At 38.8% G+C, this 19297-nt stretch overlaps 1 protein-coding gene across 2 annotated transcripts; it reads left to right on the forward strand.

Annotated features, from left to right (window-relative positions):
• The first annotated feature begins 1954 nt into the window (after positions 1-1954).
• LOC145785546 (uncharacterized) lies at positions 1955-17558 on the forward strand. 2 transcript variants are annotated; one of them, XM_082597206.1, is made up of 18 exons: positions 1955-2106; positions 2681-2875; positions 3383-3466; positions 4075-4165; positions 5668-5760; positions 8414-8469; positions 8856-8988; positions 9739-9799; positions 10561-10662; positions 12147-12333; positions 12779-12920; positions 13133-13306; positions 14252-14394; positions 14607-14844; positions 15132-15232; positions 16171-16269; positions 16600-16695; positions 16836-17558. In XM_082597206.1, the coding sequence occupies exons 1-18, from the start codon at positions 2053-2055 to the stop codon at positions 16974-16976; spliced, it is 2190 nt and encodes a 729-aa protein (XP_082453332.1). In that variant the 5' UTR covers positions 1955-2052; the 3' UTR covers positions 16977-17558. The 2 variants fall into 2 exon arrangements, with proteins under 2 accessions (XP_082453332.1, XP_082453333.1); XM_082597207.1 differs by lacking the exons at positions 1955-2106; positions 2681-2875; positions 3383-3466; positions 4075-4165 and adding an exon at positions 4531-4666.
• Positions 17559-19297: the final 1739 nt, after the last annotated feature.

The following is a 19297-nucleotide window of genomic DNA, read 5'->3' on the forward strand; positions in this document are numbered from 1 at the left end:
TCACAATATCATTTCTTTTGCATTCTGACAAAGAAAAATAAATTGAATTGAATTGGTTTGCCAAAGTCGCTGATCGTAGTTTGGCATAAAAAGACAAAACTTCACAAATTGTGATAATATTATTAATAAATGAACTGTTAAATTTTTTTCTGTCAAATTATTTTCAATTGCAAAATATTCATATTTACAAGGTTTGTGAGGTGGACACAATTGGGTGCAACCTTGTTTGTACCCTGAACAGTTCGTACCCTGAAAAGATTGAGAGAAAAAATAAAAAAAAGCCAAAGTTGCTGATCGCTGTTTCCGCAAACATTTTAAAATTGTCCCCCTGAAAAGATCGAGAGAAAAAAATAGAACAAAGCCAAAGTCGCTGATCGGAGTTTCCGTTTTTCCACAAACATTTTAAAATTCCCGGTAATGATCCTAAGAGTTTGCCGAATTCGTTGATCGCAAATTCATCAAACATTTTAAAAGGGTTAGGGTTTAGGGTTGGCTTAGGAAAAGATCGAGAAAATAAAATTAAAAAAGTCGAAGTCACTAATCGGAGTTTCCGCAAACAAACAAACTGAAAAGATCGAAAGAAAAAATAGAACTAAGCCAAAGTCGCTGATTGCACTTTCCGTTTTTCCGCAAACGTTTTAAAATTTCTGGTAATGATCCTAAGGGTTTGCCAAAGTCGCTGATCGTAGTTTCCGCAAACATTTTAAAAGGGGTTAGGGTTAAGAAACAATCGAGAGAAAAAAATTAAAAAAGCCGAAGTTGCTGATCGGGGTTTCCGCAAACAAACAAACTAAAAAGGTCGAGAGAAAAAAATAGAACTGTTTTTCCGCAGTTTCGGCAAACATTTTTAAATTTCCAGTAATGATCTTAAGAGTTTGCCGAAGTCGCTGATCGGAGTTTCCGCAAACATTTTGAAATTTCCGGTAATGATCCTAAGAGTTTTTGTTTGTTTGCGGAAACTGCGATCAGCTACTTCGGCTTTTTAAAAATTTTTCCCTCAATCTTTTCAGGGTACGAACTGAGGGTACGAACTGTTCAGGGTACGAACTAGGTTGCATCCGGCGCAATTACCTTGATGTCGCAAATACACACATCGACCATAGCCGGGAATGGCCCGTTTCGGTGAGCCCGATTCGGTGAGTCCGATCCCTTAACGGGGGATTTTTTCAATTTTTTTTTAATTGGGTACCGCAGCCTAATTATCATTGCCGTTTTAGGGTTAGGGGGTTAGGGTAAGAGGTTAGGAACTCACCGAATCAGACTCACCGAATCGGACTCACCGAATAGTAGCAGACCCACCATAGCCATTGGCTATAGTAAGACTGCTTAAAACATGTGTGCCCACGCACTTTTGTAGACACAGTTTGCGAGTCTTGGTAGACCATATTAAAGTTATCACATATTTCTTCCTAGAAATTTGGCATAAGCTTGATGGCTATATTGTAGAGTGCAGATGGAGGCCTCAGATACTGTTCACTTGGGTTGCACTTTAGGCACACCTGGCTTAGAAGAACAGTTTGCTAATTGGCTTTGAATGTATCATCCGCAAATCTAAATATGTAACCAAAATTTCTCTTAGACTTGTGTGTGATAACTGATAATAATTAGTTTGGAATAGCGTACGCTACTGTATGTATTTTGTAAATATTGTCATGGAGGTAGATGTGAGCGATATGAAATTACTTTTTGAATAACAGCAATAAATTTATTTTGGAGTACAGTATTTAAATTATTATTAGGCCTACTTAATAAGCCCAAAATCGTCTGATCCCGAGGTGGGCTTAATAAGCGTGGACTACTGTATCAGCAGTTATTGAATTCTGCAAAGTGTTGCTGCTCATCTTTGCAAGGGCCAAAGGGGTGTATGTTGTAAAAAGTTAAAAAACTCCAACATTAAGTTAAAAGAAGTGAAATTCATGAAATATGTTTTTTGTTTTCACAACAGTATGAGCAAGTAGAGTTTTTGAAAGGTTTGGAAGTAGTTTTATAATGGCGATTTTGCCATTATGTAGTTGAAGCCATATTTTATCTGGCTATGTGTATTGTCAGGAAATGGTTGTTTTTTTGAAGTATGAGATGGAATATGATGGAAGAAGAGGAAAAAGAGTATGACTTTAAATATGTTAACTTCTTTTTGATTTACAAGTAAATTATCACAAAAGTATGATAAGAAAACTATTTTACCCTGCTTTTAAATTCAAAGTTTGTATAAATAAAAATTGATTGAACAGTGTACAAAGATTAAATGAGGATTGTTGTTACAGTAGTAGTAATCATGTTCTCCTACTTATTTACCTAATTTGTGTTGTGAATTTTGCATGAGCAATTGCAGCCTGTCAATTGTGCAGGATCTCTATTGAAATTGAAGGGCCTGTAAATATGTTGGGGATCACGTTTTATTTAAACATGTTTTATATTGTATAAATGCTTCTACTGTAGAAAGTTTTTCATCAACTGATCGATTTTAACAACTAGTGTTAAGATCTGTACTACTGGTATTGCTATTCATTGTCCAATTTATGACTCACTTTTAGTTGTCATTGTTTTGGTGTGCATATTATGATGTTTGGAAGTTTAATTATGCACTGCATAATTAAATTTTAAATTGAAGGAAACCATTCCCTGATGAAGTTAACTTTGCTTATTATTTTTTTGATTGGTGTTCAATTTACTTTGTTAGATCGGAATATTTCGTCGGATGTTTGGAGGAGGATCATCAGGATCCACTGTTTCACACGGACATTCTACATATTCTCTCGCCTCCGCTTCTCCTCCACGAGAGCGCAGACCGCTACGCTCTGTACCTACAAATGGGCCACAATGCAAAGTTGATCCAGAAGTTCTTGCTAAAGAATATGTTGAAAAGGAAACTAAAGTATGTTCCTGAGTTGATGCACATCGAATTATCCATTTAAATATTCTTGTGTTGAAAAATGCTTTTAGGATAAAAATAGTTGAGTCAACTTAGATTTAGTAAATTTGAAGTGTTTTTTTTTTAAATCATACCCTGTTAGGTGTTTATGTGTGGCTCTTGGTTGCAGTGGTTTATTGGCTGTTAAAGTATTGGATGACGGCCTTGGAAGTGTGAGGATCGTCATATTGTAGTATAAATGTTAACAAATGACATGCTGTATGGGTGTCATGTGCAGGAAGTAAGAAAATGATGTAGTTAGAACAGCTTCTTAAGCTATCCCATTCCAGGAAATTTCATAGTATTTGCAATATATATTTAACTTAAACATGAACATTCTTTAACAAGGGGCTTGTTACAAACCTTCGTTCATTGAACTAACTGCAAATGATTGATTGTGAGTTAGTTTAGAACTTTATCAAGAAACTCTCAACAGGACAGTATTATATGCTTTATTTTATTGTTGTGTAGTTTATGGGAACAATCACTGATATTGGATATGACTTCGACGTTGGGAACCGGTCAACTGTACTATCCCTACTAGATGAAAAACGAGTAAGTTGAAATTTGAATTACATAGGCTATGTATATATACATAAGATTGAAGTTGATATGTTTATAATTATACCTCTGTACTGTATAGTGTATGTGTTTATGAAATTAGTGAAACTTAATTTAAATTTTGAAGAAGATGCTTAAAGATGTTTAGGTGTCATTTTTGATGTAATAATGTAAGTATAAATTTAAAACAGGGCAGACTTATGTTAACTGCAGCTAAGATTTCTGGATTATTTGAATCAAGCTTTCTCCTAAGTTAATATATATCCACAATGGCACGTGGTATCTTGGCAGCTGTTTCTTGTCAGAGTAAAGCAAAACAGCTGCTGAGGTCTACTGAGTATCATCAGCACCTATGCTTTTACTCTGTGTGTTAACATCATGAAGTAGACTTCATGTTTCTAACCAAGAACATAGCCACGGAGAAGGAAGCTTGGGGGCAATGGTTCCTCCTAAATTTTATCTTGCCCCCCCCCAAAACATATCTTAATACCATTGTATTTGTAATTCATGTAGAATGACGTTTGTCCTCCAACACTTACTTTACCCCCCTAAAATTTACTTTCTAGCTACATTACTGTTTCTAACACCTCATTGTCTTTCAGAAAGTGGGTTTGCTGCCTGCGCAGTTATCCTGGCGTCATGACGTCATCATGAGTTTCTCCGTTTACCAAGTGAAACTCTCGCGCCGGGATGGTGAGTCGGATGTTCTTCAATTGTCTCAATGGCTAAACCAGGCATCGACGGCCTCATATCAATAAGTGGTCCAAGTGTCCTTTTGTATGATTTATGAATATTTTCACAAATATGTGACAAAAATATTCTTACATATGCTACTGCTAGTGCGTATCTCCCCCCTCAAAAAGAGGACTATACAAGTGTTGGTTCTTACAAATGAAACTATCAAATCACTATTTTAACTTTTCCTTGGGCACACATCTCTTTCTCCCAGGGAGATGAATGTGATATTATTTGGGGGGTGGTAGATAGAATCTAAACTTGTTGATATTCTGTGATAAGTGCTGTAGGTGCCAAAACATGAATCGAATGCAGTTACGTAACCAAGTTTAAACATTGCATCGAAATAGCAATGAAACATCATCCAGAAGAGTGGTAGTTGTCGGATGTAGCAAAACACTGAAACTCTAACTATGAAGACATCTTCTTCTTGTGAGCCTCTGGAGCTGGAGACCTTAGGTCAGTCCAGGTTGTAGTTGTTTATTCTTGCTACAGTGGGAGGCTACAAGAGAGCTATTAAAGGCCAATACAGAAACCCACAAATAAAAATACCGAACAAAAGACAAGAAAACAGGACCAAGATGGTGTCAAGTTGCGTTAAACATCGTTCAATGTGCTGTGGCATGACGCTGTCTCATCTTCATATGTTCACAATCAAATAGAATCAAAACATTACTAGATGCAAAGTCTGCAGCATCTGTCCATTTTGCAACAGAGGCTTCATTGCACAGATCAGCCTCACCAGTCATTTTGACACACGTATACACCAACCACGTATTGAAGCCTGATTCGTTGTCCATCTTCGTACACAAAGGGCGAACATCATTATCAAATGATGATTCTCAATACTCAGAGTATTTCTTTCATGTTTGTGCTATTTTTAGATATACCAAAAACCAGGTTTATGTTTGGTGAAAGCAAGAACAGTCAATGAATTGGCGAATTTAGAGAAAAGAGGAACCAAGATGCCACTTAATACTGTTGTGCTTGAGCTGTTCACAATAAGAAACTGTTTTTAGTTGTTATTCATAGTAAAATGAGGTAGCCTATCTTCCAATGGAAAGATGAGTCCCTCTTACTCTAAAACGACGGAGTGGACGGCAAAGTTTGTTCAGTTGTTTTTATATTTCTGACCATCACAGCGAAAACAATACATGTCAACATAACAAAGGTATAGAAAAAGGTGGAAGCGACAAAACGCAACCGTTAAAACATGCTTGAGACCAAAATAAGTGTTTAAGTTTAACACAAATTGACACGGTCGCAAAACCTTCAGAAAAACAAGACAAAAAGGAAACAAAAAAGAGTTATATAAAAAAAAACCTGAAAAAAAAAAGTTACAAAAATTGCAAAATATAATGCTAACATAGCCTTGGTTACAACAGATTACGTTATAACTATCGTCTTGTATTGTGAACACACAATTGTGCATTTGTTTTAATTGATGACTTTATATTCAGGAGAAGAAGTTATCCACCGAATTCCAACCCACCAAATAGCCGCCACTGGCTACGTACAAGACGACAACCAAGTCATACTCTTCTTCAAGTTCGGTGAGGCGATTGTTTCATATGTGCTGTCTGTCAACTTTGTTTTGGCTTATTACCAAACACTTTGATAAATAAATGCATTGCTGACTGAATGCAAACTTTTGTTTTCGAATCTTTGCCTGGGAAAGTAAATTTACGAGATTTGCCAACTCTCAATGCGCTCTCGCCTGCTTTTTCTCAATGCAAACCCAGTGACCCACCCAAGACTAAAGCTATGTTTCACTGCTCTACGGTGGGCGCAGTGTAGAATAACGTTAAGGGGTAAATTGGAATTGTTCCTTAGAGATCTAATCTCATAATAAACGTGCCGTTTTGATTGACCGTAGACTAAACTGCTACTTATTGGGAACAATAACCAGGACCCAGGTAGCGAAGTTTGTGGTGCGGGTACTGGGTAAAAACCAGCTTCAGATATGAAGTATTCTATTCAGACCTTCTCGTGATCATTTCTTGGCACATTTTCTATTGTGCTTTATTGAGAAGTTTTTTGTGCGAAGGGTTTTGATATCAATATGTTGCATTGTGCTTTGTAAGCACAGAACTCTATTATCACAAGGTGAGGCCAAACCTTTTCAACTGAAGGTGTATGCATAGTATTGCATACTTAGTGCTGTGCATAGACATTTTCACTCAGCTTTTCGCTCAAACACTGTTTGGTTTGAAAATCTACCAATTTGGCTTTATTGCTTGAATCAGTCTTTTCTTCATTTCCGCATCTTGAACTGGTTAAAACTGCTCTCGTTCTTCCAACGATCGATTTTTAAAACCGAGTCAAATCGATCTTAAATGTATATACTTAAAAGTTGGGAGAATTTTTCATAAGTTGCTTTCCAGCTGATAAAATTGGTTCTTTTTACATTGGTGCGGCGTTTGTAAGCATTAAGGCAATGCTGAAAAGACGGATATTGCTTGCTGGGTTGTTGGTTTTACGAACTGACATGTCTTTCGTCGTTTGAACCTTCGCTCTTTGCCACTCCAAGGGTCGAGGGTTCTGCTTTTACCACCCTTGAACAGTGGCGGTGACTCGGTTTAGATATGTGGACAGGCGTCGAGAAGCCATAGGTCATCCAGAGTCCAGACCATACACACTCTTTGGCGCATGATAAATGACCGGTGTTGCGGCTGTTGCCACGGCTGCGAGATTATGCAGTTCATGTTGTCAATTTGTTGCTTCTATAGACATACTTTAACTTTGACACCCTTCAATTAACAAACGGTCATTTGTGACCGCTTTTTCTTGGAATCTAGTTCGATTCCACATCGTGCCAACCCTGTGATTGTAATTATGGAATCAATTACGTTGTTTCGTGCGTATATTGAGGATAACTTGACTTAGAAATGTCCTCATGTTATCAATATTAGCACAAAGTGATATTGCTCAGCAACATTAAACAAGCCATCATAGTATTTATCATAATTATTTATTATTGTATTCATTCATTTGTCATTTTAAAATTTTTGTTAAATAAGTCCCCCGTACTTTCGTACGAAAAGCGGTGAGGCTAAGTTGATCTACAAATAACTTCATATTGTCAACATGAATAGGTGAAATCGCTGAGTGCCATCAAACAACTCATTACAGGATTTGTGTACATATGATTGGCAATTTATTCAACATGTGCTAACTTTGAAGTATAGTTATATAAAGGTCGCTATGCTTTTAATCAGTGTGAAAAGTCAAGTTTTTGACCGTGTTGGCCTCTATGCGTTCACATCGTGGCAAGCACAATGGAAAAGAAATCGCTGAAAAACTTGCGAGATCGCTTCATCTGTGAACGGTCATTGTCACCGGTTAACTTGCTGCATCATTCGAACATTTCTTGAGCTGCATTGTCAACAGATTATCCCCTAGCTAGAAAATCAGTTAGCTAATTGCCAGTTATAAAACCAGTCCTTTTTTATGTTAAATCAATGTCTGCAAACGTTGAATCAATGTAAAAATGACGGTTGTGATTATCGGTCCTGCTATCACACTGATCTACAGTGCCCAGCGTTCAACATCACTTAGGATGATTGCTGGAGCAAGCTGGCAGTACCTAAAAGCATTTCTAAACTACCCTGTCGCCTTTTAACCATTGTGACGCACATGTTAGCTGATGCTGAGGTTACGATAAATATTACAGCATTGGCGTATTAACTGATTTCATCGCAATGCAATCCTGTGAGGGTTGATGACAGCTTGATTCATTAAAACAGATCTTTGCATTTGCAATTCATTAAATCGACGTTGTCTAACGTCGGAACCATTAAAAAGTTTGTTACTGTTGGCGAGGTTTTCGAACCATTACTTCAGAAGTATGATCGTATAAAAAAATGCATGTTTGATAAGATTCCAATGCAGTGGGCCGCGCCCGAGACAGCAAATCAACCATTTTTACATTGATTCAACGTCGAATCAATGTAAAAAACGGTTGATTTGCTGTCTGGGGCGTTGCTGCATCGGACATCGAATTAGCGCTAAAAGCATAACCTTGCTTGACGAGATAACTCAGTAAGCAATATCATTTTGACATCGTTACAACGTCTATCAATGTTGGCTAGTCGTCTGATTGGTGGTTGTTTTGTTCAGTTCATAATCTCGTATGTGTCAAGGTGGTTGCACGCGCTACAAAAGGGCACGCGCACTCTCATTAATTAAATCACATTTCTGTTTCAGCTTCCGAATTGCACCATGGGTTGGCTAACTTGGCTTTTTTTTCCTGTGCATCAAAGGTGAGAAGTAAATCTTGTTTCACATTCATGGTGGTTTTGTGACCATGCCAGTTATATACAATGTTGTTTTGAGCCCTAACAGGTTCAGTTTGGGCTCTACACAACATTTGGCCACATCGAAACGACGAGAAAAATACTTTTGCTAGCGAAAATTGTTGTAGCGGTTTTGATAAACTGAGACTTTACACTCAATTAGTAAAACCTGTCATTTTTAGCTCATTTCTACATTTTGCGATATTGAAACGATATAAAAATGGCGATTGCAGCAGCTTGCCTGCATCATACTAACTGATGGTCACCCATCTATTGTTTGAGCTGTCATTTAGCAAAGGAAACGGATCATGAGAATGATATTTCCTTTGTACATTTTCTTAAATGTATTTCAGTCACTGGCGCAGGAAATATGCTATCTCACTCAGCAGCTATTCCAGTTGGCCTACACCAATTCCACCATGGAGTTCTTTGACAAGTCCATCCAAGATGGCGCTGTGACGCCGAAGAATCATTCATACAGTACAGGTTGGTACTCCTTTGTGCCTCTCAAACTGTACGCAAGCAGACATGTAATTGGGAAGTATTTTGAAGCCAGTATAGACGCTCAAGATAGTAGAATTTCAATTTGGTTTTCTCATAAATGTTCTAAAGTTGGCCTCAAATCAAAGATCTACTACTGGGTTAGTTAATCAAATGATCACCTGCTGCCTCGACATCCTGGATATGAGACGTAAAACAGGAAGAAGACGGATAGGACTAAGGATTGAGGAAACATTACAGTTGTTACAGGATTCACCTTTACTTTTTCACCATCAAGAAAATGAAATATCTTCTGACAGGTGTCAAACCCACAACAATGTTTGATATGTATAACTCGGCTACATGTCCTGTAAGTTGTAATGCGAACGAATTTATTTTCACACGAATCAGTTCAATCATAAACAGCTAAAAATCGATTTCGATCAGCTACTAGCTACATCATCTTCAGTTAAGCTGAAAGCAAACAGCACAAAAAATCAAATTATGAAGGTGCATTTTTCATTTTTTCTTTCTTTCGCACTTTCATCATTTGATTTTTTGTGCTGTTTGCTTTCAGCTTAACGGAAGATGATCTAGCTGTTAGCTGATCGAAATCGATTATAAGCTGTTTATGATTGGACTGACTTGTGTGAAAATAAATTCGTTTGTATTACTTTTTCACCACTGTCATAAATTTTGTGCATTCTACGATAAATTAATGTGTAAATTCGAGCTAATTAGTGTTCGTAATTGCAGACGATTCTGCAGAGAAGAAGTCAGATACCATAAAGCTGTCGCTGAACGTAGACCAGCACAGGTGGGTGGTTATAACCGTTAGATATTTCTATTCAGCCAGAAAATCAGTCATTTTTATATTCATTTAACGTCTGCAGACAAGACATTGAATCAATGTAAAAAAGGAACGATTTGTCAGCAGGATAATTTCATTTTCAAATGCATAAAAGGCGAATCATCCCAAGCCGGCTGCATAGCCGAATGGTGAGAATGATGCCCTGGAACGGCAATTAAAAGGGCGCCGGTTCGACACCGCTCAAGAACATGCGGCTGTGTCTCTGGCAGGACACTTAAAGGCATGCCTGAAGGTGGACATGAAGATTGGCTTCCTTGCCTTCCCGTCCACTCGATCTAAATCTTCAACCACTTGGTGTAAGCCTGGATGCTTACGACAAACAAAAAACATCCCATTGTAACTTGTGCAGATGCTATTTATTTTTGACTATCTGTCACTTTCTATCTTCAACTGTTTCAAATTATCGACAGACTGCATGTGTCAAGCTTTTCAATACTCTTATTGAAATATCGTTTTGTTTTTGCATCATGTTAATATTTGAACTTTTTCGGAATTTTTGATTGCACTGTACTACACAAGGTGGTTACCAGCTTTGGCTTCTAAATGAAGTTAGTCTTACCAAACGTATTTAAAAGATTTGATTCTATTTTATGGTGAAGGAAACCGAGGGTTATGTTATGACAGGGTTATATTTGGGGTGCTATTTCCGCTTTTTGTTTTTTACTTTTGTACGACAGTATATCGCTACAGTACAGTTTACTTTGTAGAGAATTGCAAAACCACTCCTCAGCAGAATTTCAGCCTCTTGTGAGAAACGGTCACAACTTTTCAGATGCATCGAAGTCTTCAACTCTGCCATTTTCTTCAAAGTATGTAAAATTTTAAAATATAAAATTCACCCGCTTGTGTACTGGCTGGAACCTGTATTGTGGATTTTGTCAAAAAATTGTCTAGTTTCTTAGGTTAGATTTTGTGTATTATTTATGCTTTTCCCATGACTGGTTTTACTTGGCTTGTTGTCTTGGGTGACACTGTTTATTTCATCATAACAACAATGTGTGTTGTTTTATGTGGCGCTGAAATCATCGTGAACAACTGAACATTTACATGCGTAAGTAAAGCAGACAGGGTCAATGCAGCCGAGTCGACCTTCGTTTTGGCTATTTAGTAAAGCGCATATCATACTTTCTTTGCATCCGATACCTTCCTTGCCTCAACAGTAATTCTTATTTGCTTTCAAAATCCATTTGCTCTGAAGTCCATTTATTATGACGACATAGTCGCAATAATAGAAAGCGATGTATCAATTGTTACTGTTTGCCGATGTCATACTTTCTCTCTTGTCAGCATGCGAGACCTTGCCTTGTGACGTCAGCCCAGGAGCGACTTTGTTTTAATTTCTATAAAAGGTTTTAGCACTATGACGTCACCTTTGACTCTATATTGATTTTTCTATTTTAGATTTTCACCTACGCTACATAAAGGCCTTTGACGTAATTTGCCAAAGGTTTACTTTCCTTAGACTAGATTGTAAACCTATTGCATGGGATTTGTTTTGGTGATTCAACCGTTTGATGAAACGACAAAAAACTGTTGACTCAAATTGTCACTTGCGCAACTTTCAATATCTTGTTCACGTCAAAATCTTTTGTTTACCTGAAAGTACAAATGTTTCTGGAGGTCTTCTCACTCAGCTTTTAATTTCATGAAGCATTTATTGTTCGTGAATGTGAGTTCGACACCCTGTCGGGTCATTTGCAAAACTTGCACTGAATTCCCTTTGTATTTGAACCCAACATCGAGCAAGAGTCTTTAATTCGTGGCTGGGCTTTTAAGACGATGACTGTCGAGACGTATATATCATAGTGACGTGCAAAACGAAACTGAAGCAGCGTTAAGAGAAGATCACAACCAAAGCCCTCTCTGATACAGCGCTATATGTTTGTCCGTTTAACGATGGATTATGACGTCAAACATACAGGTCTTCAAGGATTTGTGTTAGAAGCAGATCTGAGTTTCGAACAAAATTCCTTGTGTATTTTTGCGTCTGATGTATCGTCCCGTTTAGTGCAAACAAAAATGTTCGCAGTCCACGGTTCATACGTATCTTTACTTTTAGCTTTCAGTGTCATAATGTTTGAAAATTAAACTTAAGATTTTGTTTTTTCGAAATATTTAAGTTTTTTTTACAATGTTGTGCTAAAAACCTTCACTATTTTGTACGGTATGTCTAAATAAATGAGTGATAAGTTTGTTTGTGTTGCATAGTTAATTAGTTATGTACAATGTTTGTGGTGCGGCGAAGTAAACTCCTTCCAATGTTTTAACTTAAAAACATCTTCACATTGTTTAGTCACAAGCAAGACGCTTCCCATCACGGGAGCAATGGGGGTGTGTGCTCTCCCGTGTCCTCTTCCTCCACCCCTTCCTCTCCAGTTGGGTTCCATCGGAAGCCATTCACATCCGGGAGCAGTAGTAGCTCCGTACCAACAAACCACTCCTCCCACCACCAGTTGCAGTTAAAGGAATACATTGAAGTGGTGAGCTGCATATTCGTTTTGCCACTAGAGGGCGTGAATGACGTCATTTCTTTTTAGTGGTCTGACGTCATCATCGTACAAGAGTAGATGACGTAACTTTATATGGGATCAGCTTATCAATAGTTCAATTAATTTTGATAGAAAGAGTTAGCAGATTAATTGCTATCGCTTTCATTTGTCACGTTATTATAAATTTCCAAACGTCTCGAACGCCGGTTAAACATTTCCTCCGTTATTATGATGTCATAGTGGTGCGAGACGCATTGAAGCAGAGCAAAAGTGACTCAGTAATTGGTGGATTTTTTCATCAATAACCAAAAATGGATCTTTTCGGTTATTGTCGTTGTGATGCTATCAATTGTCTTGTTTACATAAAATAACCGCAAATTGTACCAAAATCTACAAAAGACCACGCAATGTTAACTTAATCTTTTCCTTCCATCAGCTCAAAGAACGGTTGACAACAGAAGAATTGGGTTTGTTCGCTCAACACCTGCACCACTTTAGGACAGGAAACGTGCCAATAAAAGTCTTCTGCGAGCAATTGATGGGGATTTATACCGAACAGAGAAAGTCCTTGATGCTGGGTAAGTTTCAAAGAGGGATAGGGGTGAGGTGATAAACAGGGGTGCCGTGCACCCCACCATCATCAATTTTTACAAATACAATAAACATTTGATTTTTCCAAGTGTCAGTGGAGCTCTAACGCCGTGTTGTTGTAAGGATTTTGCTGTTTGGTTTAGCACTCATACAGTGGACAAAATAAATCGCTTATAAAAAGTTGCAATTGTTTTTTCAGGAATGCGACATTTTATTCCCGGCCCCAAGGATCGGTTGTATTATGACAGTTTCCTTCGTGAACATAGCGTTGAAAACACGTCAGAAGACGTCAGTTGGTGGGATGCTCCTCCCAAGCAAAGAACACTTTCTGAAACCGAGGACGGCAACACCTCAAACACTATTCATATAAACGGTGAGTAAATTTTCTTCATCATTATCGTCACCATTATCAACCAGTCATGCCACTGTAGGCAGATGACCTCCACATATCTTTCCACATCATTCTTCTTTCGCTGTTCTCATCCAGGTGATGCCAATCTTTACTTCAATGTCATCCCACCATCTTCTTTTCGGTATCCCTCTAGTTCTTTTTGCTTTATCATCATTTAAATCTTCAAACCAACTTGGATCCCAATTGAAAAATAAAGTAGTCCCCGCTTATTAATCCCACCTCCGGACCGGACGATTTTTGGGCTTATTAAGGAGAGACGATTTCCTGCCACTATACGTGCAGTAATTTCGGACAGGACTAAATTGAGCTCAATACGTTGGCGGGCATGTTAACCGTGGGTTTAATAAGCGGAAACTATTGGAATGAACTCAAACTATGCAAAATTTTGGGTCACGTTAAACTTGGTAAAATTAATGGGACGCATCACTTGGCAAGCTTATTGACACAATTCTATGACGAGGTAAGAACAAACTACACACAATTCGTCCAAAAGAGAAATGTGGGCTGCTTGCTTGTATCAGGCCATCGATGCTTGGTTCGGGTGAGACAGATGAAGAAATCCAGAATAACCCAAAGAACATTGTTTGATGGCGTTTTCAAACTAAATTCGCTCAGCAATCTCTGGACAATAATTTGTACGTTGTGGTTAACTGTTCTGAAAGGGCCATTCCAATACCGTATTATATAGTATAGTGCCCTCCAGTAGAAAGTATCAAAACCGTCAAGGTAGTTATGAAGACAAGCAAGAAATTGACATCATTCGAACAGTCTTGGGGGAAAATTATCATAATTTTTAACTGATTCAAAAGTAATGAGGTACTCACGTGCAAAATATTTCGTTGTTTTTCGCAGATTTCCCGAAGCAGATGATAGTGCGACATTTACTGTATCGATTTGTATTTCTAGAATTATCCAGCAATTCCGACCGCGTGTCCGCCTCCCCCACATCCAATGAGGACAGCGGGGAGTGGAAATCCATCGTTGGGAACCTGAATGCCATTTCTCTGAAGGATAGCTCATCCACGCTGAAAGATCAACTTCCTCGTGAAGTAAGCCGCTTTTTTTTCTTATCCCATGTTGGAATATATGACGCTCTTGTCGAGGGATCGGAACTATCCAAGATCGGCCATTCTTCATGTACAACACCCATTTTGGGGCTTTTTGACTGATTTTCTCACTTGTGCAAAACAAATCTACAACTTTTCCTTGTGTTTCCCAGGGAAAAAGCTGAGATGCTTCATTAAACTGCTTGATTGTGTAGGAATCATCAGAAGCAAGCGGGAGTGCTTCTACTACCCCTGTTCTGGAAAAGAACTTTCCCCGGGGCGAGTCTACCGACACCCTTCAATCCAGTTTCACAATTGACCCAGTGGTATATGGGGTTGAGGAAGGCGATTCCCCTCTCCTGAGATCAGGCCAGCAACGCCATGAAGGGGAATCACCTTTAGTGCTACGTCACAGAAAAGAATTCAAGCAACACAAACGGCACAAGTCGAGAGGTAAGATTATTGTGTCACAATGTCTCATATCAAAACCAATCACATCATGAAAGTGCCTACCACGTTTGAACAAAAATTTAATGTCAATTGAAGCGACTGATCAGCTTCCATGGTGCGTGCGACCTGGGGCTCTATCCACTTTTGGATAGAGCCCATGCGTGCGACTACATAAAACAAGCCATGGCTCACCCCAAAAATCGTTTCTTGGCCAAATATGTGAGCATGTGGTGCATAGGCGATGTCTTCGGCCCATATTCATGTGATGTTGATGTTTCATTTGTTTGCAGGTAAATCACCATCAGCTGTTGAACTTGGAGCTCCGTACCCATCTCCTGCAACAGGAGGGACTGATGATGACCTGGATTCAAGCCACGAGAAGAAGAACAAGGTGAGTGACTTTTTTATGATCACTATTGCGGCCTACTCTGGCATTTTGTTATGAACTTTTTTAATTTAATTGTTAATAAAACTTTATACATTGCAAAATCTTGAGAATCAAAACTTTCACACGCTTACGTAATATTTACATAAATATTTAGAATTTTGATTACTAAAAAATGCACCAACCTGACCAGTTCGTCGTCTAATACCCAGCATCTATGTCATATGACGCCAGTTTTGCTTTTTCTACTCGTTTTTTGTATGATGTTTGAGCAATGTCCAACACAATTTAAAGGAAAAGTATTCAATCACTCTCCAGCAATATAGATTTCACACAGAAGATTCAAGCTAACTGGACTTTTAAAGTGTCGAACTATTTCACTATACTGGTGTTAATTTAATTTGTAACTTGCGCAGTAGTACATCTCAGTAATTCATGTTCCAGAGAAAGCCATGCGATCAGCTGCTGTTTTGCGGGCATGAGCAACGTAGGCTGTTTTTCGCTTTCGGCATTCTTTAAGTCCGTTTAAAAGATCTAAATCTCTTTCGCGAAGTATTTTATCCTTGAAACACCACTTGTAATAGCCATTTTTGTTGCACCTCAACCATAAATTTACGGGGGACCCCCCCTCGGAAGTCGGCGCGTATCATCATCATCATCATAATCCATCGTCGGTTTGTTCCCCACTAGTGGGGGTGGCCGATTGTTTCCGCGCAGCAATTGTTTTTATCCCTTTTTTCCATTTCACCCTGTCCCTTGCATCTTCCTCCTTCAGTCCGACTTTTTTAAATTCATCCTTCACTTGTTGTTTCCACGTTCTTCTTGGACGACCGCGTTTCCTCTTCCCATCCACCTTTAGATCTAGTGCCTTTCTAAGAAAACTTCCTTCCTCCCTCCTTATCACATGTCCATGCTGGTGCTAATTTAATTTGTAACTTTTGCAGCGTGGTATCCGCTACAAGAAGAAGCAGCGTCTTGATGACAATGACAGTCAGTTGAAGAGGAAAGTTGTCAAAGCAAAAGCCGACAACGCCAAGAAACCAGTCAGTATTCAATTTGTCCTTTATGATAGAAGCGATTCTGCCGTAGCGTAGCAGATGAATGACAACGAAGTATTCGGATTGAGTCACATTATTAGCTGTAACCTGTAACACACAACTCGCTGTTAGGAAACCAACATATACAAACGTTTCGTCGCTCAGGCTACTGCGATTTGTTGATTTTTTTTATCAGTTGGAACTAGCTACAGTTTTAAGCCCTTCACTGTGTAGTGTGTTGCAGCTGGTACGTTTTGAAATCAGAAAAGTCAAAATTATCTGCTAACGTGAGTAACATACTGTCAACTGGGCTAATGAATATTATGATTATTACAGGACCTCCTTTTGCTTTCAAAATCAACTCCGGAGTTGAAAGAAAAACCACACGGGAAGAAGAAAATCTTCAAAAGTAGAAGTATAGATGGAAATAAGGTACGCTGTATATTGGAAAGATTATGATGGCGATTGATCCAGACTCCACTTTGTGTCTACGTCTCTTTGGATTGTTATTGTTTACCAAAGTCGCCGCATAACATAACTTTCCCAGTCAGAACATCCTCTTTGTTTTCCAGGAGCTATCTTCTGCTGCCTCCACACCGGATGTTTTTAATCCTCCTGATTTCCCACCATCCGATCCTCATCCTGGAATAAAGCAAGCTCACCGAAAGAAGCGGAAGACCTCGGACAAACCTCCTTCTGTGACGTTATTATGATGTTGCAATGCCACAATTACTTTCATATTTCATTGTTTTACTTGCAGTAGTGTCCTGGTCAAATGGGTACAGATAGTTTTTGTTTTTTTAACAATGGGAACGGCTATTGTTCTGCTAGCCTAAACGTCAAATTAACGTATGTTTATTATCCGTAAACCTTGGGCTGTTTGTACCAGTTACGGTTTGTGATAGCATGGTGGTCTTATTTAGTGCACGATGAAAAAATCATGCGGTGTCGCTGCAAAAGCACACAATTCAACATAACTGTTTGTATTCACCATCGCTATGTACAGCACCTTCGTGCATATTCATCACAACCAACCATCACTTTAACTGCAATTACCTTTTTCAGTACAGTAGCCTACTTCTTCAAACGCACACGACTGAAAAAATAAAGTATTGGCGCCAAGTATCATATCACACGAACAATCCAAAACAAACGTCGACTCAATGCACTGAGGAACAACGGTCGTGCGTTTGTTTATTTTGTCGTCACTTCACGCAACAATGATGTATTGTTACGTTTGTGCTTTTGTTTTTATTTAACTTTTGTGTCGTTTTTGTGATCAAAGTCAAACCACAACTGAACCAGTTTGTTGATTTGTGACGCAGAGGATTACGTCACGTTTAACGGAAGCCTTAGCAAGACATGAAAAACCTGACGGTCAAAACCGAAAAAATTCGAGTTTTATCGACGCAGAAGCTTTCTGCTCTCGTCAAAAGAATTAATCAACTGTAACTCCGTCCCGATAGCTCAGTTGGTTAAATGCCTGGCTTTACGAAGAAGCTGCAAGATCACGCGGCGCTGGTTTGACTCGAGATGTACGCTTGAGCAACCCATTTCAATAACTGCTCTCCATTCAGCGGTTACGAGTCATTATCTGTTTTATGATGATGATGACTAGTTTGCAGCCAGTGAAAGCCGCTATTACAGCAGCGAACTCAAGAATCTCACTAGTGCAACCGGTTAAAACAAGTCGTTGGTAGCCTATCTACATTGCAAAGTGAACAACGCTCATTCTGCTAAAAGCGAAAATCAATTCCAACTTCAATCTATTGCCCGAAATATCAACTCGGCATAACAATGATGTCATTGGTGATTACCACTGGCGCCGCCAGACCTTCAACACTGGAGAGGGGCAAAATATTGACAGTGCAAGACAGTAGCGTAGTCAGGAATTTTGAAAGGAGCGGTGTTGACGGCCGGCAGGCGAAGCCCGATGGCGTGTTCACCAAAGGCGACACTCAGCGGCTGGGGGGGCCCACCCAGAAACTTTTGAAAAATTACTTTCAGTTTGGTGCATTCTGCGAGCATTTCCAACAAAATTGTGGGTATGAATATTTCTGTAAAATGGTGCTGTCCCGTGGCATAGCAAAAGGATAAGATCATGTTTTCTTCGGCATTTTTCTGAAATAAAGCTAAGTCTCTATGTTTTCTTGTTGCTATTTCCAGGCTGAGATATTTGAATGTTTGGTATTGGCAAAACTCGCTCTTTTTATGCAGTTTCGTTTAGAATTAAGCAAACTTCGTTTAAGAGACATAGGTTGATTACTTTTTTGCGAGATTATCACAGTTTTTAAAAGTTAATTATTATTACAGTATTAACAAGCTTCACTGAGTAAAAACAAGCTTCACTGAAAGTAAAAATAATCAATTAAAACGATAACCCCAGCCAGCTAAATCTGCTGATTTTACATCGATTCAACGTTGTAGGACGTAGGAACATATTGACTTTAGTTGCATTATTTCGTCATCCTGCAGTTTTTGCATCTTAATACCTATTATAATTGTCGTGTGTTTCTGAGCACGGCGCTCTGTCCCTCAAGCTTGTTACTCAGTTAATTATTGCCTTGTTTTCTACACGCCTTGATTCTACGTTTTCTTCAGTCGTTCATTCATTCAGTTCTGTTGTTGCAGCATTGTGTACGTTCGGAAGCAGTTATTTATGTATCCTTCTATTTGCAGATGTAGTTGCTTTCTATTTTATTAAAGCCTTTGCAAGGTTGTTGTACAAGTGAATTAAGTTTACTTCAATTTAATAAAATAGTAGCTATGCATAAGTTCATGCAACCCCAAGTGTTTGGGGTCGACGCAAACTCCCCGGAAGCATCAAGGAAGTGGCAACATTGGAAGCGGACGTTTCGAAACTATGTCGCAAGGATTGAGGGTGCAGATGCGCAAGCGAAGCTCGACATCCTAGTAAATTTACTAGAGTCACATGTGTATGCGCACATCAGTGAAAGTGACACTTACGATAACGCCATTGCTCAGTTGGACATCCTCTACAATAAACCGATCAACGAAATTTTTGCGCGACACC

The sequence above is a fragment of the Aplidium turbinatum genome, chromosome 16 (assembly GCF_918807975.1).
Source record: "Aplidium turbinatum chromosome 16, kaAplTurb1.1, whole genome shotgun sequence".
In the NCBI taxonomy this organism is placed as follows: Eukaryota; Metazoa; Chordata; class Ascidiacea; order Aplousobranchia; family Polyclinidae; genus Aplidium; species Aplidium turbinatum.

Excerpts from the sequence above, each read along its gene's own strand:
- LOC145785546 (XM_082597206.1), top strand. The coding sequence starts at position 2,053 with ATGGTTGTTTTTTTGAAGTATGAGATGGAATATGATGGAAGAAGAGGA. Across the intron at positions 3,467-4,074 it reads CCCTACTAGATGAAAAACGA|AAAGTGGGTTTGCTGCCTGC; the intron begins GTAAGTTGAAAT and ends ATTGTCTTTCAG. Across the intron at positions 15,233-16,170 it reads GCCACGAGAAGAAGAACAAG|CGTGGTATCCGCTACAAGAA; the intron begins GTGAGTGACTTT and ends TAACTTTTGCAG.